Source organism: Lepidothrix coronata, unplaced genomic scaffold (genome assembly GCF_001604755.1).
Source record: "Lepidothrix coronata isolate B3197 unplaced genomic scaffold, Lepidothrix_coronata-1.0 Scaffold182, whole genome shotgun sequence".
NCBI classification, from domain to species: Eukaryota; Metazoa; Chordata; class Aves; order Passeriformes; family Pipridae; genus Lepidothrix; species Lepidothrix coronata.
In genome coordinates this window covers 848,567-872,316 of record NW_016690362.1, presented here as the reverse complement: position 1 = coordinate 872,316, position 23,750 = coordinate 848,567, and the positions used below count along the sequence as shown (strand labels likewise).

The following is a 23,750-nucleotide window of genomic DNA, read 5'->3' as shown; positions in this document are numbered from 1 at the left end:
TGCTTAGCTGGTACTTCTTTCAACTGGAAAGGATCTGAGCTGACAAGGGAGGAGGGAGAAGGAGAAAGGTACTCATCATCCCATGCAACAGTGACTATTCCCTTTGATTGCAAATTCAGAATTTAACATCTGATTCTAATGGAAGCTTCAAGGAAACTACATTGAAGATAACATGTGCTTTAACAGAAGGGAAACATGCTGATTTTATTAAACTCAAAGGTATCACACAGCTGTGAGGATCTAAACTATTCCCAAAGGTGTTCAGTTCCCAAAGTCTGAACAAGAATCAACTTTAGAAATAAGTACAAAACTTGTGGTATCTAAAGATAGGCTACATAAAGAAGTCTATCAAAAGAGACATGCATACTGGAGATCCTTACCAAAAGTTCATATTATTTTGCCCCTGAAACTTCACAAAGGCTTGTTAGAGAGGAGGTTTGTCCAAAACAGGAATCATTTCCAAACTATACTATCTAAACAAACCAGTACCAGAAAGTATCTTGGCAGTTTCCAACAGAAATCATGAAGGTACCTAGAAAACACACTGTGATATACTGATAGAATAAAACCACCACAGGCTTGTACAGTGAATGGCATTTTCTGAAAAGACAAATAAGATCTACTGATCAATTAAAATACAAAGAAATAAAGATTCTAATGCACACATAGACTGTATTTTTATTTTTTATTCTCATTATATTTATAGAGATCATGCACATTTTGTGTCATATATAAACACTGTGTAATGTCTTACTGGAATTCAAAAAGAAAGCAGCTCCCTTACTGGCATGTGACAGCATCTGCAAAAATTAGTAGCTTATGGGACAGGTATCAGTCATCAGAAGGCAGAATGATTAGACATTCCAATTTTCTGAACTGATGCTATCTGATTTTGGAGTAATAGAGGACTCCTGCTACATGCGGATAAGCTTAAGAAGGAGTATAACTGCTGAAAGGGGACCTGAAAATCTGTTCTGCAATGCTTTCAAACTTCATACCTATTTTCACGTATGTGAAACCTGTGCTGGTTTTGTCTGGAGTAGAGTTAATTTTCTTTATAGTAGCTAGTATGCAGCTATGTTGGATTTGTGCTGAGAACAGTGTTGGTAGCACAGAGATGTTTTCCTTACTGCTGAGCAGTGCTCACACAGCACCAAGGCCTTTTCTGCTTCTCTCTCCACCTGCCAGTGAGAGAGGACATGGCTGGGACAGCTGACCCCAACTGACCACAGGGATATCCCACACCATATGGCATCATGCTCAGCATATAAAGCTGGGGTAAGAAGAAGGAACAGGGGGACATTCAGAGTGATGGAGTTTGTCTTTCAAAGCCACCATTACAGATGACAGAGCCCTGCTTTCCTGGGGATGGTTGAACATCTGCCTGCCCAGGGGAAGTGGTGAATGAATTCCTTGTTTTGCTTTGCTTACACACATGACTTTTGCTTTACCTTTTAAACTGTCTTTATCTCAAGCCATGAGTTTTCTCACTTTCACCCTTCTGATTCTCTCCCCCATCCCATGGCGGGGGAGTGAGGGAGCGGCTGTGTGGCGCTTAGTTGCTGGCTGGGGTTAAACCAGGACAGTACCTCACATACAGCTGAATAAAACCAGTGACCTTTTTGCTTGGTCACTGACATGAAAATTCATACAACAGCATCATCCTATAATAAATGGCTACATTAGATGTAGGCTAAAGACATGTACATAGCTACATTTTAAATTCATTTTAGTGCTGAGACTAAGACCAGATCGGCAGTCCTCCTATCAATTAGGTGCAGCACAAGCTGCAAAGTTACAGAGGTCCTTCAGTTTGCCTGATCTGTACAGTGAGAATTCAGACAAGCAGCTAGTTCTATTCTCAGATGAAGTCAACGTCTTTCATTCTATGGGTCTTTTTAAGTTCTTATTTTATTTCTTTTTTTCATTTTAGCCACCTGGACTTTGCCTACCTAACTTTATAAAGACATCACATAAAGATCTTTAACTAATTCCAGCTTTTACTAAACTGAAAATCATATGAATTTGAAGTCTAAAATGCAAAAAACCTTTTTCTCCCAATTCAAATTCACTAAATAGTAAATCATTGGAGACTACAATGAAATGTAATCAGATCAGATCAGTACCACTTTTCCTGCTTGTCTCAAATAGCCCAAAGGATATTGAAAATTAGCTGCTTAAAGTAAGATCAGTATAGTCCATTAAATCTACTGATTCACTCCCTAAATCAGCTAAACTGCCTCTTAAGAGTACAGGACTGACAGAAGCTGTAAATTCAAGAAAAAAAAAGCAGTTATGCAGACAAGCACCATGAAAAAGAAAAATATGTTCAACTGTTTGCCACACTTGACTTTTAAGACTTCTGTTAAACAGCTTGACTTGTGCAAAGATACCAATGAGGACACAGAGAGACCTTCACTTCTTAATTGCTGGTTCAAATGCCTGGCTTAAGTAGAAGTCATAATCCTCTGTCAGCCTTAAAATAAAATAAAATTTAAAAAAGAGTTTGAATGCTACTCTTGCAGGATAGTCTTCATGCCACAGTACACAAACTGAAGTATGCAGAAATTCATTTTGAGCTCTTACTGCTCAGGCTGAGTTAATTCAAGGTGGCCACTTGCAAAAAATGTTTGGCTTTATTCTCAGTTTCTCATACGTGAAAGGAGGGATAAGAGAACCCTGTTTACTTTACAGCTTATGTAATAAATTCTGTGATGAACACCACAGAAATAAATGGCTCTAATTCAGAGAGACAATTATTTCCCATCATTATAATAAGCACACCCATTTGTAGACAGAAGATGAGCCAAAGCAGTGTCCCTTTCAACTCAGAATATTCTGGGACTCTGTGAAAGAATTAAACCAATTGAATAGTCTGTTTTTGCAAAGGCGTCAAAACAGCTTATAGAGACAAAAGGTATATCGAGGAGCTCTATGATGATATATAGATGCAGAGGTACAGAATTAAGGCTAACACTGAATCTGCTGTCTTGTGCATGACTGAAAATCTTAAGTTCATCATCACACTGAAATGGCCTTATTTTTACAACTCCTTCCCAGAGCCACTTTTTTGATATCTCATTTGCTTAATATAAACTTAATGTTACTTACTTTGTTTAGGAAGTGACATAATTTAATATCTGCAATTAGTGATTTAATAATCTGTGATTTAACAGCCAATTATTAGTGATTTAATCCTCAGATTAAAATGAAGTGTTTTATTCCAACCAGAGGATGTTTAGTTTTATGTTATTAGTATACGAGCAAGTTAGCAAGCAGCACACTATGGCCAGAATAAAATATTTTTTGTTTATTAAGGGAAGAAATGGGGGAGGGTTTTTGCTTCTAAGCATCCAGGGAGCTGCTTCTCTTTTTGGCTTTGCTGAAGACTGGCAAACATCACAATGATGAAACCAACAGAGGTTTTTTGTTGCTTACTTCAGTGGGATCCACTACCATTCATCTATGGCACAATTAATTAATCTATGGTAAACTAGTTTAAGAGATTCTTTCCCCATGGGTTATTTTCCCTTTAATTATGCCAATTCAACATTACGTGGGGCTGTGCTCCTATCACAAAAACAAAATAATTTAGAAAACAAATTCATACGGTTTATGAACAAATCCTATATAAGTACAGGATTGTGCAAATACTCGAACTGGCACAGCTGAAGGAATCATGAGGTGGAGAGAGAAGTGAAACATCCTAAAGTGACTATGTTGTAAAAGATGTGTATCAAAGAACAGCACTGCCAATTTTTCTGTGCAAGGTTTTCTGAATATGAAGCACAAGAGCAGAACTTGCCTCCATCTAAGAGGTGTCATAGAGTTTAATTAACGTTCACAGAGTGCTCTTCTATTGTTTTATGTGAAGGTGCTACAGTAATACAAATTGCTGACTAAACTAAACAATTATATCACTCAATTAAAATGACATGATTATACAGCCTTGAATTTTTAACATAACAGAATATAACATTAGATAGACTTGCATCAGGAATTAAGCTTTGCCATGATTTCCTCCTAATTTACAAGCAGTTTTCCTTTTTAAAATTAAGAATCTCTTAAAAACCACAGTGAATCTCAGAGGATAACCCAGTGCCATTTATAGATTACACCTGCAGATCACCCAACATGGACTTCTCAGTCCAAAAGATCTGCAAGCTTTATTAGTAAAGTCAGCAGAACTCATGTATGCATCATTTGCTTTCGGCATATCTTCTTAAGCAAAAATAAAACTCAGAAAGATCCAACATAAATAACAGCTCAGCAAATTCCACTTTTAATTAAGAATGAAGTACATTTAGGATAGTTTTCATTTCCTTTGTATACGAAAGTTTTATTAAGCTATGGTTATTGTGCCCCAGAAAGAGAAGTGCTGGTTACTAAGATTTATCTTGAAATTTACAACTAGGGAGACCTAGCCAAGTCAACAGGACCAAGGAATTTCCCAAGTCTGACTGCTTGATCCTGCTAACTTTGTATCACACTAAACTTCGTAAAGGTATGTCCTAGTTACTGTAGCACAACTCTCTAAAAGAGGAGCAGCCAGGGACAGACTTTTAGGATGTTTGCAGCATTTTTTTCAACTATATAAAGATGAACTTGACTGAAGGGGATGTGTGATCTTTAACAGTGCAGGAGATCAGTAAGAGCAAAAAATGACAGTTCTGTTGCTGCTAGAAAGAGCATACAGATTTCCACAGCGTGTCCCTATCTGGAGCTCATAAAATCCTCCCAACAACATAGAAAAGGTTTATTTCAAACATCTTCCTAGGAATACTTGAAGTGTGGACAATTTCTTTACTTTCTGTATATAAAATCTGGCACAGTATGTCCTTCTAATAAAGATAAAAAGATACTCTAATAAAAAAAAGAATGAGGTGTACCAGCATCAAAAGGTATTAGAACCATGAGTCACACATGATGTTTTTTCTTCTGAAGGGATCTGAAAAGCAAGCTTTTGCAGGTTTCTTATGTGAGAAGGAAAAGCTGCGATGAATACCACAGCGAAAGGCCAAGAGATTACCACAACAAGAAATGATCAGTTTCCACTGAGGAATTACTAACAGTAGAGTGTGAGCATAGGAAAAGAAACAACTAGAGAAGGTTTACAACAACAGTGTCAAATTAAACTTAAATTCATGCCATTAAGTAATCAATCTAAAGTAACCACACCCCTTCCAATCAGCAGTCAATCTTACTAAGCAATCCTGCTGAACTGGTGAGTTAAATCTTCTGCCTCTTACATGCTCCCCCTCTACCCTGGTCTCATTTAGTACGGGTAACATTCACACAGAGTTAGCGTAGTTTAGGACTTCTGTTCCTCATCTACACTTTCCCGCTCATTTTCTACTCATCTCTCTTACAGAACTTGCTTATCAATTTATATGTGGAGAAACTATGATTTTGGCTAAATGTTAACAGGGCAACTTCAAACCTTTCAGCCATAAACAGTTTTTCAGTAACATCAATGGCTACTGTTAGATTTGTGCTGTTGGGCAAATTTCTCACAGGAAAAAAAATCCTCCTGTTTCTTCTTTGTGGCTAACATCCCCTGTCTATTTGATGAGGATAGTAATAGGAGTGTTAGTGCCCCACTAAATTGCCAGTGACAGTAAAGCTACTTCTCAGCAATACTGCTGAATGTACAGTACACGAAACGAGTGAATAACTCTTTTGTTCTATCAGAATCAACAGGTCTTCAAATCAAATCAAAAAGACTTCCATCTGAGAAAGACCACGGCATCTATCTAAAATATTACAAGAGTGAAGAGGAAGTTTTAGAAGTTAAAGTCTGGAGTCTTTCTAAAGTTGGAAGATATTTTGGTTTTGAACTGCATTGTGCTAAAGACTATTTATGTTATGAAACAAGTAGTAGACTCTTAATCTTTTGTAATTAAAATAGAGTTAACCTGTAACCTTTTGAAAATAAAGCATATATCAGGAATTATTTTTGGGATCAGCAATACTCACAGGATGTACCTAATGTCAAAGTGATGTATGCAATATGGTGATTCAAACACCAGATACAGGAACTGAACTGGTACAAACTGGACTAGTGGTCTGGCTATTAACCATGATGGCATCTTCATCTGAAGACCCTCAAAGAAGACCCTCTGGATGATAATGCGCACGTGCAAGGAGGCGGAAAACCATGTAGATGAGTTCCGAGAAATAATTCCGAGTTCAGCTTAAACCTGACCATTCCAAGAAATGTAATTAATATGAATACTGTAAATGTATATAATACGCATTCACCGTTCCAACAGGCGCACATCAGGAGGAGATATCCCTCGTGCTGCCCGGCGCCATAATAAAGAGAATACCTTGCTTAATGACACTCCATGGTCATTGAGTTTCTTTGCTTCAGTTAGAGCCATAAGATGGCAGAGAGGGGCACTGGCTCTCCAAGGACTTAAGGGGAAGATGCTACAACAAGATGGGTTATTATATACTGAATTGCCAACAGCATTTCCCTCAGCCTTTGAACTTCTCTGACCAGCTATACCTGGGCAAAACTGAAGTCTTACCAGGCACATGATGAAGTCAGGGGTTGAATTTGGGAACTTTTCCATCCAACTTTTAGAACTTTGATTATTTAGCCAAAAAGTATGCAAACTCTACGGTCAGCCTCCCTAAGCATCTCACATCTCATTTTTCTGTATGATCAGTAAGCTTGTTAGGACAGGCATTGACCCACTCTCTGACAGTAACCTGCTATAGCAGAGTACATTTTTATAATATAGTTTGAACATTAAATAAGAATAGGTAACAATAATTTGAGAAGCAAGGAACATGCAAGAATTGTATAATAATCTTTTAAAGCATTTCACATTTAGATTTCACTGTCCATGTGGGCATCATCTGGAAGTACACTGGCAGTCACAAAATTTTCCAGATAGTGTTTGTGAAATTGGCCAAGAAAAAAAAAAAGTTAAAAAGTAAGAAAAACAAACTGAATGACAGTCCTGCAAAAAGTCATTTTGCCTGGTTGCAGAGACAAGACCTTATTTTAAAACAATATGTTTTGCTGTATCCTGTTCAGAGGCGGCCAATGAAAGGAATGTATACAGCCTCAGCTGTGTAGCTAAATTCCCATACACTATACTAAAGTTACTTCAGATATTTCATACCAAAGATCCAACAATTCCCCACTGGGGGCCCATTACTGTGACAGAAGTGCTTAACATTTCCACCCAGTCATCTGCATAAGAAGATGTTCCCAATACTGCCTGGTAGAAGCTAGCAACATCCCTTAGGACAATAAATTAAAGAATTCAGCCATCCTGTGTGGATACAACTCTCTACTCAAACTTTTGGGTTTTTTGTGAATGAGACAACACACAGTGTTGGCCCTAACATGGTAAGAGCTGGTCAGTTCCTCTGGGATTAAAAAAAAAAATCATACAGGAAACACAAGCAGAAGAGAGAGCAGAAATGGTGATGAGATTATTTATAATATGCATTTGTGTGTCCCGATCATGTTTGCTATCTGACTCCACTGTTAATCACCTCACCTCGTTTTCCATCTATGAAAAGTCAATGTCTTCTTATGGGATAAGAAAAGCGCAAATGCAACATATATGAAAGAAACAGCTCACAGTTACGGAAAATCTTGTACATAGAGATGACCAGGAAAGAATTTACAGGACTATTAATAGAGATGAATTCTAGAAATAAGACCAGTAAAAAGCAATACCCTATGAACTTTCCTTTGAAGGCTGTCTTTTTTTCCTGCAAGAAGGCTTTTCCACCATGAACTCTTCCTGTGCTATGCCCATCACCAAATTCCACTTCTTGTGTTTCTGTATGAAAAACTACGAACATAGTTTATATTTCAAACATACTGAACTATGGCACACAAAACTTTTGAGATGTCAAGAATAAAAGGTCCAGACTACAGCATGGCTACGGACTGTACATATGCTCAGAATAAAATGCCTAGCACAAACTGTTTTAACTAAAATCCTTTCCCATGGCAGTTTCCATGAATGATAAAATAACACCATTTTGTCCTTCTCTACAAAACATTAAGTGTTGAACACTCACAGTGAAATAAAAACAATCTAGACCATTTTACATGTGAATAAACTGAAATGCAAGAAACTCAGCTTGTCCCAAACACAACCTGGTGGGCATTTGGAATCTAATGTCTAGGCTGGACAATGCAACAAGAAGAGAGCATGGAAGTATCTCTTAGTGTCGTAACAGGAGGGATGTTTACCTAACATCTTAGTCAGCTCTCAAACAGCTCGAGACATTTAGCCACTAGCATCTTCACAGACAGTGAAGTAAATCAATTCAATACACTAATCTGTTAATTCTTAACAACAAAATCAGTAATCCTCAATTACTGATAACGATAACAATAAGACAGTTGCAAATTTCACCTACTGACATTCAGGAATTACTTTCTTTCTAGAGTACTCCCGATGTCCACACACTTGGACGCATCTATTTGATAACAAAAATTACCATGTTATTACACTGTCAATTTCCTGAAATTTCCTCCGTTCTACTGGCACCAGAATGCCTGAAGTCAAATGAGCATTAAGTGGCTTGAATCTTTTTAAGTAAGGTCTATTCAAATTCTTCTTTTAAGACAGTAAATAAAGAGGTTATATTCACAAGAAACCTCTCCATATACCTGCTTTTAATTTTTGAACTGTCCTCAACGTATATTTTAACACTGCAATTACAGTACTTTTGCTGTAATTCGCAGGACGAATGATTACAAAACTTCTGTCCAGATCTGATGTTGAACTTTTGTGATTATCAAATTATAAGGAACAAAACCTGATCGACGTTTATGCACTTAGTCAAGAAAGCAGCATTCTTTGGTATGACCATTCACAATGAATTATGTCATACTGAGTCCAATAGCTTGCAACTAGTTGAAGGAAAACTTTAAAAAGTTTTACAGTTTTGATATTCTGAAAGACAGAGGACCCATTTTCCTAGCTGTTGTGTTCAAATAATGTTCCCATCTATCAATAATGGACCTTACTTCTAATTTTAGTATCATTTCTGCAATAAAAAAATCTTCAGTAGCTATCACTTTCTCCTTATGAATGTATTTATAAGTAAGCAACATTCTTTTTGGTATTTTTAAAAGTACTTAAATCTTTAAGTTTCTTTCAAGGCCTTTTCTCTAGCCCTAAGTTAATACAGTCAGCCTGTTCTGCAAACTAATCGATTCGTAAACCCTTGTTCAAAATATGGATACCAAAAGTTTCAGCTTCATCAGTGCCACACTCAGAAGTAAAATCACCTGTTCCTACATCTACCATTCCTCTTTATATTCATACACTGAATATCACAGTAGAAGATCAAGCTGAATTATTTAGTCACTGACACCTAAGTCTTTTCCAGAGTTGCTGCTTTCCATAACACAGTCCAATCTGGCCTGAAAAATACATAGCTTTGGCAACTTTAAAAGGTACTTTGCACATTTAATGGGCCCAGCTTACCAAGTAACATGAACAGCTCTCTGTCCCTGCCTTGTTATACATATACTATTGCAATACTTTCGTATCACTTGCACGTTAGTAAGGACTTTACAATTTCTGTAATATCTTTATACTGAAAAAAGTACTCAATATTGCCTAGATACACCTCAAATCTCACAGAACACTTCATAGTATCACCTTCCCACCCAATAATGATTCCCAGAGAACCATCAATCCCAGACTGAAATTTTCAGCAGCCACTGAAGTCTTCCAAGCATATTCTTGGAACTCACCTATAAACCATGAGAGTCTAGTAGATATTAAATAACGTCTTGTTTGGTTATTAAGGAGTTTGGAAGTACATCTGATTCAAATACAAAGGACTTTTTTCTATTAAAAAAAATACAGATATATTTCTTCACTGTTGCTACTTTGCCAACAGAGTTACTCATGATTTCACATCCTCATTATTTTATTCTTTATGGTTTGCTGCAACACCATCCTCTTACCCATACCCTTGTCAGCTTACTTATCAGACAGCTCTGATGCCCTTAGCATCTTGTGTCAACCTTCTCTGCTTTATAACTTCTCATTTACTGTTTCCATAGCAATCCCTCACATTTTTATTTATTGTGATATTTTTTCCTCTTTCACTTGCTATTGGTTCCCATTGGATATCATGTATTTGATTCAAACTTAAAGGATTTTCCCATTGTAAAAGGTTAATAAATTCATAAGGATGGTTTTATTTGCTAGAAAACCCTTTAACAACAATTCTATATTTTGGGGTCAGATGTAACTGAGGCCATATTTTCTAGTGTGTATTAAACCATTAATTTCACAGAAGTACAGCAACCAAGTGCTAGGATAAGGAATGTTATTTTGAGACTGCATTAAACCAATGAACAGGAATGTACTGTGATTGTTGAACAACTACAAGAATGTTTTCAACTCAATCAGTTTATTTGTCTCCCTTTTTCAAACTGTATTTTTGTGCTTTCAAATAAAATACTCTATCCTTTTGTCACAGGTCAAACACTTGACATTTTTTCAGTGTGTTCTACAAGGCCCCAGCTCAGCAGCAGAACTGCAATCACATTAGTACCAGTGTCACTAGTGGACAGAACCATGATTTATTAGGCAAAGGGGAAGAGCAAGGACTAATTGGTCACACGAGAACACATAAGTGTGTGAGAGGAATGCATAAACAATGGAGAATGCATGCAAAGGTAGCTTGCTCCTCTGGCATATCCCAAGGCACAAGATAAATGGCATTATTAACAGATCTGAGATATAAGAAATGCAGCATGAATTACACATGTAAATTCTTCCTTCCTCAAAATAGTATCCTGACCAGAAACACTCCTGCATGAAATAAAGTAAAATTTGTATAGCTTGAGAAGAGATAATTTAGTAAACTAGAAGGTAAGAAAATGTCTTAATCAATTTCTTCACAGTAAATTGATTAAGTCTGTCATTACAACTTTTTACATCACCACCCCCCCACTGGAGACAAAAAGCATACTTCAACATATCTAAAATACTAGAAATGTCTTTATCTTTTGCAATACATCCATAAGGGCATATGTATGCTTATAAAAGAAATTATGACATCCTAGAGGAATTCAGTATGTATTCAATATGTACATTTCTGTCATCATCATCATCATCACGGCTGGGCTTCGTGAACGAAGATTTGGGAAGGACTCTACCCATATTTGCTACAAGCACGCTACTTGTACATTTCTGTAAGGTATTTTTAAAAGTCTTAGGGAGAGCCAAAGGACATTTGCATGTATCAGGCAATCATGATTCAAAAGTGTGGTATCCTCAGTAACAGCTGCATATATAATGCTAATAATATTTTAAAATAAAGCTTTACATATCAAAACAGGAACTTTTTTTAACTGCCCTTGATCTCTTATCACACCATATTTAGTAACAGCCACCCATGTAATCCTTCAGTGTGAGCTAGATATTGAATTAGAAGATGTTCTTAAGCGTATTTTGGACAAGTCAGAAAAATACAGAAAGGAAAAAAGTCCACCCAAAAATCCCCTAGTCTGGAACAGACAGGGTCCACAAGAAACTACTCTCCTAAATGTCAGCTGTAACTCAGTGATTGGTTAGATTCTGTCCACCAGAACACAGAGGTAACATTGACTTAAAATTGTCACACAGAGTGGAACGGTGAAGCATGTGCAGGACTGCTGGTAGTTTCACAAGTCTCACTGAAGATAGAAATTAATATGCGTAGTGCTTGCAAGTTGGTTCCTATAGTATATATTGATATTAGAGTTCAAAACAATAATCCAAATCTATTTTCATTATGGGGAAATGCAAATCCATTTGATTTGTTGAACTTGTCTGCCCTCTATAACACCCAAGCACTACTCTGGAAGAATCTTGGTCTGGGAACTCTCTGCAGTTTAGATTAAGAAAAAAACAAGATTCCTTCTCTCATTTCTGTGCATCAGAAAGGAGCCTCATTATCCAAGTAGGCTTATAATATATTGTTATGTCAGATGTATTTTATTACCATTGATTTATCCATAAAGCTAATGCAATTATGGCTATTTAAATATTATCCTTCAACTATTTACTTATCTTCTGAAGAGAAAGTAAGGCATATCTGAATACAGATCGGTTGATTTTGAGGTTAGGTATTGAGTTTGAGATCTGGTTCTTTTTGCTGCTTGTGGTTCTTTTTACTTTTTGTTCCACATAAATAAATCAGAGCAGCCTTACAGTATATTGAATGGAAAGTGAGAGACACAATAATCCCAGAGGCAATCAGAACCTAACGGATCTGTAAGTTTTGAGTCTCCATTCGAACTTTCCATCTTTTTATTCCCTACACCACAAACCGTAGTTCTTCATAGCAGGGGGACAGCCCAAAAGTGTTTGCAATAATGGTAAAAACTAGCAAGTATACAGATATTTTGTGAAATTAGGCATGCAAAAATACAGAAATCACAGAAGAGTAATATGATAGTAACGTTTTATTATCAAGACCATGTTCTGTCCTCTGGAGACCTAAGTATGAGAACAATGGGTGCTATCAAGATCTTCAAAGGCTTGTCACAGGAATGTGGTATGGGAAGAAAACAAAAACCTGTGTTCAGCAAAAGGACCATAGAGATAGATAAAGTGTTAGCAGGACATTTGATTCAATTCATTTTAAAACATTAAAAATTATCTTAAATAGCTTTATCCTTTGTTTCTGGTTCAAGGGAGGGTTTTTTCCAGTTTTTCTAACATGGCTTTTTGTAGACCTGAAGATTTATGAAACTCTGGATATTAAACTGGTCAGAACAGACATCTTGGAGGTCAGTAATGTTCAAAGAAAATGCAGTGTTAAGGAAACTTGAGTGAAATCTTTCTCTATAAAATTTTCTGAAACCATGTGAAAAGAATGACAGTTGTTTGAAAGATGCACACAAATTTCAGAAGCAAGAAATAACAGAAAGCATATCATGCACATTGCTCTGTAATTTGGTCTAAAGATCATCAAAACTCATACAGCAGAAGTGTTGACATATGTGCACACACATTCTAAGGCCAACATCAGCTCTACATTTATAAACTAGGTTAACCACAGAAGGAGTGGAATTTATTTGTACCACTGCACTGGACATCAAAGTGAAGCTGTGTTCAGAAAGAAGCATTATGTGTTCAAAAACCTTTCTTTACACAAAAACCTTGTTTTTATTGGACATCAGTGAGTTAAAGGCAGATGGCTGATCTAATTTTAGTTAGGGACAGATACAACCCACCAGCGGCCAGGGTATTCAAGGGTACCCAAGGTTATGAGCCCCAAGCAACAAATTTATTTTACCTCATATTCAGATTCCAGTGTCACAGTGTTCTGTTTCAATTTTTCTTTCAAAGCTGGATCAACCTGAAAGACAAACAAAAATACAGCAAAAATGGTTGCTGTTAAAATTATTTTTTAAAAGAAATCTTAAAATATACTAAATATTGATACATGCAAACCCTCCTCTCCTCTAAATCAGTTTATGTGCCATTTGTTCAGATACCAGAATGATAAACACAGCACAAGAACTGGGCTAAAAAGAGAGGTCAACAGCCAAACTTTTAAACTCAAAAAGGAAGCATATTTTTAACTACAGTCCTGCACTTGCATTACCTTAGATACTTCAATCTGTATCTGTTTAGCTTGAAACTGCCAAACTAAATAAAGCTTAAATAAATGAAACAAGTGCAAGAAAGAGAAAATTGTGATCACATTACATATTTTACTCCTGAACGCTGAGTTCAGTGAATACAATATTTTCTGGTTTTCAAAGCCAAAGCATGAGTTGAATTTCCAATTTTCTGGTGAACACACAGCTCTTTCCTCGTTTTGATTCTGTCCTGACAGAGCTGGTGATTCCTGCCACCTTTCAGAGAAGTTTATTCAAAGAACAAATCCAGGAACAGACATGTCAATGAAGCACAGCAGATGCATTTCACGTTTTAACTTCTTCTGAGCCCAGAAGAAGTGATGTTCATCCCTCCCTCTGCTAAGTAACATCTGTCTCCCACAGGCCCAAGAGTAGAAGCAAAGGGGAAAAAGATAATTAGCATTCTTCACACTTAGAGAAAGTGTTTTATGTTCTTCTCAAACAGACATCAGCCACATACACAGTATTCAGACATAGTCTTTAGGCAAATTAATTAAAATACTGAATAAATCCACCATGAGAGAACAATCTCATTTTTAGATCTTAAAAACCAAAACAGATGTGTAATGTGTGTAGTTGTACATCCCTGGTACACTAGTCCAACTATGACTAATGCAATGAAGAAAGGCTGTTATTCTTAATTTGCTGTTTCTTGACCTGGGCTCAGTTGACAAGGACTCGGTTACCCTTATCACAGCCAACATCTATAAGCAGCCTAGAAAACAGAAAGGAGGGAATTCATGTAACAGAATCTGCCTGGTCCATAAGAAGATCCACCTTCAGACTGACCCCTAAAACAAGCTCCTAATCATCAGAGGTACTTAAAATACACACCTACTATCTGTATTGATGGGAATTGCTCTGAAGAATTTCCCCAGGCCATAATGTTCCCCTTGATTACAGACACTGCCTGCTTGTTAGCATGCAGCCTGTGAGACCTCAGTTCCTAAGGATGGATGCTCAGACAGGCAAGTCTAACAGCATCTGTGCATGGCCAGAGGTTTGATTTCCCCATCTCATCAGCGATCTGGCCATAGAAATATACACATTTGCAACCTCCAGACTCATTACACTTGGGAACTAAGCCAAAATATCTAAAATGGTTAATGTTTGTACCAGATACAGCTCCCACCCTCTTCATAATTAAAAAAAATCTGTAAAACAAGATAGTGTCTCTGCACTGGCCCTCTTTATCAAATAAAAAAATGAAATGCTACATCTCTGCCTTGGCATTCAAGGCCTCTAGAATTGCCCCTCATTTAAGATGGATTGCCTCTCTCCTGTGACCATGACCTCCAACAACAGCCATGCTTCATTAGAACAACGAACCCATCCATCACATGTGCAGAAATGCAAAGTCTGGGCAGCCAGACAGGCTTTGAAGCTTGCTTTCATAGAGAGAAGAGTGATCATGGACCTCACTGTATTCAGAACTAAATGCAAACACTATTTGTTATGCTTTGTGTTCTCGCAGTGTACGTATGGACAAGGGGAAATAAATGCTCCAGCAAGTAAAGACGCAATAGTTTGATTTCATCCTACATTTTCCCTTCATTTAATAATGAGGCACGCAAAATAACATGGTTGGAGCGGCACATTTACCTAATTAACCACAGCCAGAATTCAACTTACAAAGACAGTTCAATATCCCCATTATCAAGTTCTATTTTAGCAATTTTTACTGTGTTTGTTTAATGTGTGGTGTTTGCATGGCCACATTTGTGTGACGTAAAGGCAAACAAGCAGTGAAGTTACTGCTGCTTCCTCTCCCTTCCAGCCCCTTGTATCTTCAGACCTTTTCATGTCTTTGTTCTCCTCTGCCTGCAGAACGGGAGAAGACTAGCAAAACTGAAACACAGCATTCCAATTTGATGCTGTAGCTCTAGTATTAACAAAAATGCAGAAATGAAGGAAGCTAGCTGAAATTTCTTTAGAAAAATGTCCTGTAAATGTGAAAGGAACAGAAACTGCTGCTTCTTTAGAAGCCAGAATTTTATTCAGCAAATTAACTTACCAAATAAGACTAGTTAAACCCTGACTTGAGGGCAAACTATATACACATCTTAAGTCCACTTTTGCTCCAAGTCCCACAAAAAAAAAATAAAAAAAGGGAGCAAGTATGTATTTTCTCTTATCGTTACCTTTCTGTTCCCTATATACTACTTACCACACATAATAATTTAAACATACTTGACTCCACAGAGCTGTTGATCCACCTGCACATTCTAATACCCTGATTGCAAATCCCTGCTTTTCAGCCACCAAATGGAGACAGATGGGTTACAAGTTGTTTTAGGAATCAATATCGCAGTTGAGAAAAACTGTATTATAAAGTTCTGTTTCCACTGTGTTTGTAAGATGCTGCACTATCTTTGAAACATCACAAGAACAAAAAAAAAAGGAAAACAGAACGGTGCTATTTTCATTCTGAAAATGCAGATAAACATCAATATGAGTCACAATCACAGATGATAACAAGGGAACACTTAAAGTGGGGGCAGAGCCAGGAAAGTGCCCATGCCAAAGCAGCAGCTCTTTTGTATTACACATCTGCCACAAGATCCAAATACAAACACATACATTTTGCTTCCATGATGACTGCTATGCCAACACACATACTGCCAAATGAGCTAGAAGTATTCACCTATGTACTGGCAAATGAATCATCAGCTAAATTATGGATACAAATCTGTACTAGTAAATATTATGAGGGCAGCAGACAAAGTCCAAATGCCATAATAGCCTGACAGTGTCCTCTGCATCATTATTTAAGAGACAGGAGGGAACAGAAAACAATATCCCTTTACACTAGAGAACTCCACCTTGTTCGGCAAAATCTCAGATGCTCCTTAAAGATGCATTTAAATTCAAACTTTGTCTCTAAATATGGAATTCAAAGATGTGTGCATCTATAATTACAGCATAACTTCACATTAAATTCTTACTGAAAGACTACTGAAATACTTGATGCAAGTATTTTGTGAGATGCTGTCTGCAAGGCTTTGAAACCAATACTGTAAATACAATTTTTCAAGGCTTTACTTCTTTTTTTTCTGAGGTGAAGGTTTGGGTTTTTTCCCTTTGTAGCAGTTGCAGCAAAAATGAATGAAACACTCAGAGTAACTTGCATTATACAGGCTTATTTCATATTCCATCAACTGAAAGGGCAAGGGCAAGTGCAATACAGAAAAATCCCAAAAAGGGTTTAAGAACACAGTTTTCAAATTAGAATTTTGGCCCCTTTCACACTCCCACTGTTCCTTCAAACCTACCCTTACTTAACTTCAAAAGGTTCCCAAAGAAACAGACTTAAAAAAAAAATTCTTAGATGGCTAAAAGTAATAGATGTTCAGCACAGATATATTCTTAGAAATCTTTGTAGGCAGCTACTTGAGGCTGTAACTACCTAAAAACCTTCTAAAATGTGGCTGCCACTTCTCATTTTAAGGCTGACATTTCAGTTTTTCAATTAGAACCTAAACAGAATTTCTAGGTGGAAGAAACAGTGCACCTTGGGGTGCAGACAAGGGGCATCATTACATAGCAAAGCAGGAATACCTGGTGCTTGCAGCCCCTACCAAATCAGGTACTCCTGCAGTGCACTGTGAGAAACTGTACACTCATTTCAAAAAAGGGAATTTTTTTGTCTGTGACACAAGTATTTCTGGTTATAAATCTAAATGTCCTGCTACTAAGAAAAATTTTCCAGCTAACAATGTTGTATTGATCCTCAGTGACCACAGTTCATTTTGGCTCAGAAGTAAATAATACAGTCAGACAATGACTGTGAAATTTGTAAATGTCACTAAGTTTACCTCCATGATAAGGAAAGGATAGCTCTTCTGCAAGGGAGCACAAAGAACACCATCACCATGCCTTTTTAAGTTCAGAGGGATAGAATACCTCTCCTTATGGGGATGGGCTGAGAGCACTGGGGTTGTTCAGCCTGGAGAAGAAAAGGCTCCGGGGAAACCTTATTCTGGCCTTTCAGTACTTCAAGGGGTCTTACAAGAAAGACAGGGACAAACCCTTTAGCAATGCCTGTAGCAATAGGACAAGGGCTAATGGTTTTAAATTAAAGGAGGGTAGATTTAGACAAAGTATAAGAAAGAAGTTTTTTACAATGAGGAAGGTGAGACACTGGCACAGGTTGCCCAGAGAGGTGGTGGATGTCTCATCCCTGGAGACATTCAAAGTCAGGTTGGACAGAGCGCTGAGCAACCTGATCTAGTTGAAGATGTCCCTGCTCATTGCAAGGGGTTGGTCTAGATGACCTTTAAAAGTCCCTTCCACCTCAAACTATTCTATGATTCTATGAAACACAGGAATACAAAGCAGATTAGCAGTGTCACTCCTGTTCAGCATTCAGAGAGGAGGAGCAAGTTGATTCACATTCTGATTTTCAGGATAGCATACCAGTTGTCCGCAGTACACGTATGCCTCGATTTATGACTTAAACAGCCCACTTTCACAAGCAGTGTTTCTATGCTGTAGCCATTATTATTTATTTGTCCATGTACTATTTGTAGCCATGGGCTTTAGAGCAAACCAAATCTTGAAAATATTACATCTTCTAAAATTATGGCTTCAGTTACTACACAAGGAAACAGTCAGGAGACAACCACATCATGAGAAGAGGACTGTGCTTTTAACAGTCTCCTCTCACATAAGTCTGTGCAGTACAGTGTATACTTGTGTCCAGAGACTGGCATGTACTGACCAAATATTTGTATGCCAAAGTCTTACAGAACTTTCCCTCTAGCAAGCATTTCCAGAAAGTGGTAGATGATGTTTCTACTCTAAAATCAGTTTGTTATTTTTACTAAAACATGAGTTTCTGTTCCTACCCTATCCTCCACAAAATAACATCCCACTGAGAATGATTTCAGCTTTTACTTTGGAGAAGATGATGGCCTGAATTTAATGAATGTGAATTAAGCTTTTTTATTTTTTCATCTGCTCCCACCAGCATAAATACACAGGACACAATTTTCCTGCAGTATTCACAATACAGAGTCCACAAAATGACTGTTTATATGAAATTCTTCAATTTGTTCTCCCCACCCATTTTTTAAACTTAGAGTAAACCAGAATCACCAGTTCTAGCTCTCCCACTCTCTCAAATAAGAGTATCTTATTTAAAAACATTTATCATATGCCTAACTCCTCAAAATGGAAAATCAGCAATCTTGCTGATCAGTCAACTTTAATCTTCCTCGAGAAGACTCCCATAAATTGCTACAAAAGTCTGTGTCATAAATATTCTAAGTTCTGGTTTATGAGCAGAGTGAGAAGCTGTAGACAGGAGAGGATAAATCCCAGGACTCAGGAAATGCAGTGTTAAACTACAGCCAAGCTGAGTGCCATTCTACTCCAGTGTAAACTACCGCCAAGCTTGAGTGCCATTCTACTCAAGAAATTAAAGGAACAAAGCTTGTAAAGGTTGTAATGTACAATGAAGACTGTACTTATGCCAAACTCTCTGGCATACAGTCTTAGGTAACAGAGAAGGGCAAGGCAAAACATACCATTTTTGTGCAACTTCAGTCACAACAATCCTTTTAACTACATTACTTAAAATATTTAATACACAAACAACGCTTACATAAGGCTACTTTCTTCCCTGTGAGGTTGGTGAGGCACTGATATAGGATTCCCAGAGAAGTTGTGGATGCCCCATTCCCATAAGTGTTCAAAGCTGGGTTGCATAGGACTTTTAGCAACCTGGTCTAATGGAAACTGTTCCTGCCCATGGCCAGGGGTTGGAACAGAAGGATCTTTAATATCCCTTCTAACAATTCTATGACTCTGTTGATTCTGTACTGCACAGGAGAGGATCCAAGGATATCGCCTGGATAGGAATGCTTATGAAGAGTGGGGAGACAGCCGAGACTAGATGTAAACCCTAGCTTTGCGTCCTTTGACTCTTTCCTATGATCTGCATAGAACACAGACAGTTAAAAAAAATCTCATCCAGCCTCTGACAGAAATCGATGCAGACATTTCCAAAGGAGCAATATAAAATGTTGTTACAGCAGCAGTTTCCAGAGTTACAGTACACAGTGCACTAGTGATCTCTCAAAATCCAAATCTTCTACTTGCTTCCAGATGGATCAAAAAAAGACCTACAATCCCAAACTCTGGACCATCCTTTTTCATGTGATAATACCATGGGAAATGCAATTAAGTTAAAGGCTAATATGAAGACCTAACCATCCCATACTTTAGCAAGCATTTAAGCAAATCTAGATTTCTCATATGTAAGGTCATAAAAACTAAAAGATTCTAGATTTTTCAGATTTAAGAAGAAAGTACTCAATCAATTTTTGTATGCTTTCACATCCAGCTTGATTTTCATGTACATATTTATTTATTTGATTTATAAAACATAAATTAGTTCCGTAAACCTTGGTTCTCAGTATGCTAGCATGGATTTAATTTCACAATAAAATTCAGCACAAAAAAATGTTCTTTTTTGTACTAAAAAAAAAAAGGTGTGAATTTTTGATGCCAGTATTTAGAGGGAAAAAAACCCAAAAACCTTTTGGCCTCTAAAAAGAAGATACTTAATACATTGAAATAATCCAAAATTCAACTTCCGAATGCAAATCGAGCAGAGTTGCATCCTTTTAATCATATTTTTCAAAGATTGCTTTTTAATGACTACCCACTATGCAAGTTAAACCTGGAAAATTAGTGCAAGCGTAGCTTAAGTTTTTCCTTATGGCTCCCTTAGTCATATCCTAGCTTTGCACAGAATCAACCTCTTTGTGTGCACTCTGAAAAACAGAAAGGTCACTTAAATGTCTGTTCAAAGCAAGTAACTTCAAGAGAGAAATCGTGAATTGGCAGTTGAAGCCAGCATGCAAGCAGTCTGTGTTCCTCTCATCCTAATCTTTTCACTGCTGTACTAGCAGACAGAATAGCATTGGAGAGGGTGTCCTCTTTTGTTCTATACTTCAGCAGAAATACCTATGTTCAGATGCTCACTGACTGTTTAATTAGGCTCATCTGTAAACTATTCCTGGCCACAACCCCACTTTAACAATATAGTGAAACCAAAGGCACATAGAGTACCTAAACCAGTATCTTTCGTTTGGGGTATCAGTTCAGAAACAAAAGGAATTCATTTAAAGGGAAAAGTCTAACTATCTCATAGGAGACTAAACCTTCAATAAAAGCACTGACGATCCAATAGAATAACACCAAAAAATGCTCAAAAAAACCCTAAAACAATCAACTTTCTCATGCAGGCACAGAATAGTCTGATTGTTTAAATGTAATATAAACACATAATACAGTTACAAGAATGCACAAGCACACTTACAGATTAGGAATACTTTTCTTAATTGAAGTTAAATATGTACAAATAGATATGCTTTTTTTCTTCTCTAAGTATGTAAGTTAATGCCTAAGCCCTGTCTTGAGCCATGTGAAAATATATTTGCTACCCTCATACAAACAACCTCAGTCTCCACAACCCAAAAGCAAGAAAATCAACATTAACATTTTTTCTCACTGAAAAAAATTAAGAATATAAAACAATACCAAAAAGTCTGCTGGTTTTAACCCTAAAAATAATTTAAATTATGTTTTAAAATTTTATTTTGATTTACAGCACGTACCTCAGAAATTTATTGAATACTGGAACAGATTTTGACTTTTTAATGTCTTTTTGCACAGAAACAATTTTTAGAATTCAGTGTGAATTTATGAAAATTGTTTTCGGTGCTCTGAAACTGCATTTCTACAAATAAATTACTACCAAATTCTAGTAAGTGTCACCCTAAATCTGCATTTGTTAAATGAATTAACACTTCTCATTCTATATTGTATAATGCATTTAAGTAAAAATACTTTCCACACTGACATCTAGTGAAGTTTTATAGTAAGAAGAAAAAGGCTATTCTAATACTTTGCACTTACAGAAAGCTTTTAATATTCCAAATTACTTGTATTTTAAATTACTAGAATTTGCAACACACTTGTACACCATGCACTACTTTCTTCTGAAAGATATTTTGCCACTGATCTGGGGACTGGGACCCCAGGACTTCTGTTTGCACTTCAATCTGCTGACACCATGGCTACTGGCTTCAAAAGATGAATCTGGAAAGCTAAATGTTTTCTGGTGTTTGAGGGAGGTGTTGGGAAAAACAGCTGGATATTAAATTATGTTTTGGCTAAAAGCTGCTTGAAGCTAAGTTATACACACTTGTAATCACTTCAATTGCAAGGCAAAAATACCAGTAATTAATTGTGGCAATGTGACAGGATTTAAATAAACCAAACAGAAATCTTGGTAGTATATAAAATGTAAATATCTGAAAGCTGTCAACATTTTATGTACTGAAATTAGTTCCACTTGCAATGGCATCAGAATGAGATTCTCCAGTTAATAACCTCCTCTTCATCTGAATCTAGTCTTGACAACAGAAACACCATCAAGAATTAAAAAATGGGAAAATGGCTTCTGTTTAAACCAAGGAACTCTTAACTGTATTTTGTATTTCATCACAAAAAAGCTCAGTAACCTGAGGTAAAGCTGCCAGATGTTCAGGTTTCTCCAGACACAGCCTTATTTCCTCCCTGCACTCCTACTATCCCCCTCAAAATTCTGTCCTGGAAAAACAAAAACAAACAAACAAAAAAGGACAAATTTGGCCATTTGTCTGCAATTTACAGATGCTGGGCAACATAGTCAGGTGGTAGCTCTAATGTGGCTGCTTGATGCTTGGAAATTCTGGACAATGTATATCCACCATTTAGGATTCACAGTCTTCAGCCACCTCAGAGCGAGGTGGACCAAGTTTTGCTTGTTTGTTTTAAAGAACAAGTCCCTCATTTCAGAGAAAAAATAATGTCCTGAAAAAAGGGGGCCCAGCTTCAATATGTTTAATATTGAATACTTTTTGATAAAAATACAGAAATTCCAAACGGCACAGAAATTAAAAACCAGGTTTCCTCTACTTCATATATGTAATCTAACCACTAAGTCACAATCACTCCCTCATTCTTCTGATTTCTTAACTATTCCTTACAGAGATGAGTTTTAAAAAGGAAAGCTGATAATGCCTGCAGCTCCAGGCAATTTAGAAATTTATGGTTACTGCTTTTTCTCAAAGAAAGGAGATGTGTCTCTAAAGTATCATCCACATCCTGGGTACCCGCCCTCTGGCTGAACCAGCAGGTCACAGGAAGCAGCATCCCTACTCCTACAGCCAGTTTATATGAAGCCTTACAAGTTGTACTCAGCAGTTCACTTGGCAGCACATACATCTCAGCTAACACAAATTGAGGAACACTTATTTCACATGGCCTAAAAGATTTTCATATATTTAACAGATGCCAAGCTATGCAGTACCATGAACACTATGGTACTAGAGAGCTTGGCCAAATGAAGAGTTTTAGGTACAAAAAGGACTTTCAGTCCAAAAGCAATATACATCCAGGTAGCCGCAGAACAGAAGTTTTAAGAATGAAAACTTGGATCTAGTCAGATATTAAGGTCATGAAACTTTAAGTCAATTTTTCCAATCTCTGTAAAAGGCACAAAATCTCTCTGCCTCTCAGAGACATGACATTTTTGATTATGTTTATTAATGCATCCTTACACAGGAGATAACAACATCCCAGCACAGATGGTACTGTGATTTCTACAGTAGTTGTAACCACTGCATACATGGAAACTGATATGTAAGGGCTTTTCTTCATGGAAAACCCAAACTTATTAAAAAAGCTTCACAGGGATTCAGTGAAACACTTAAACATGGAAACCCTGAATATTGTTACTTATGATCTCTGGCCAAACTTATTATCATTAACAATACACGTTCATATTTATTGCCAAAAATTATGCTGGCACAATATTGCAAGATTGAAACTCAAGATTCATTTAAAAACCAGATATTGTAAAGTTAAAAACTAGTACAGCTTTAATCCCTCATCAGTGAACATACATATTTACCAACATAATCTCTATTAATAACATCATCGCATCCTGATTTCATGAGACTGTCCCAACTTTTAACAACCATATTGTGATTTTGAGAGCCCAAACCTGTTTCAGGTTGTTAGCAGAGGTCTTTTGCCATTGACAGGTCTCCTGATT

The 23,750-nt window shown here is 36.9% G+C and overlaps 1 protein-coding gene across 2 annotated transcripts in view; it reads right to left on the bottom strand.

Annotated features, from left to right (window-relative positions):
- LOC108505039 (cytochrome c oxidase assembly protein COX16 homolog, mitochondrial) overlaps positions 1–23,750 on the bottom strand; it is a 45,723-nt gene that overhangs the window by 1,669 nt on the left and 20,304 nt on the right. For both annotated transcript variants that reach the window (XM_017830637.1, XM_017830638.1), the window contains one exon: positions 13,291–13,353. In XM_017830637.1, the coding sequence (XP_017686126.1) occupies positions 13,291–13,353 (63 nt within the window). The remainder of the gene's footprint in view (positions 1–13,290; positions 13,354–23,750) is intronic.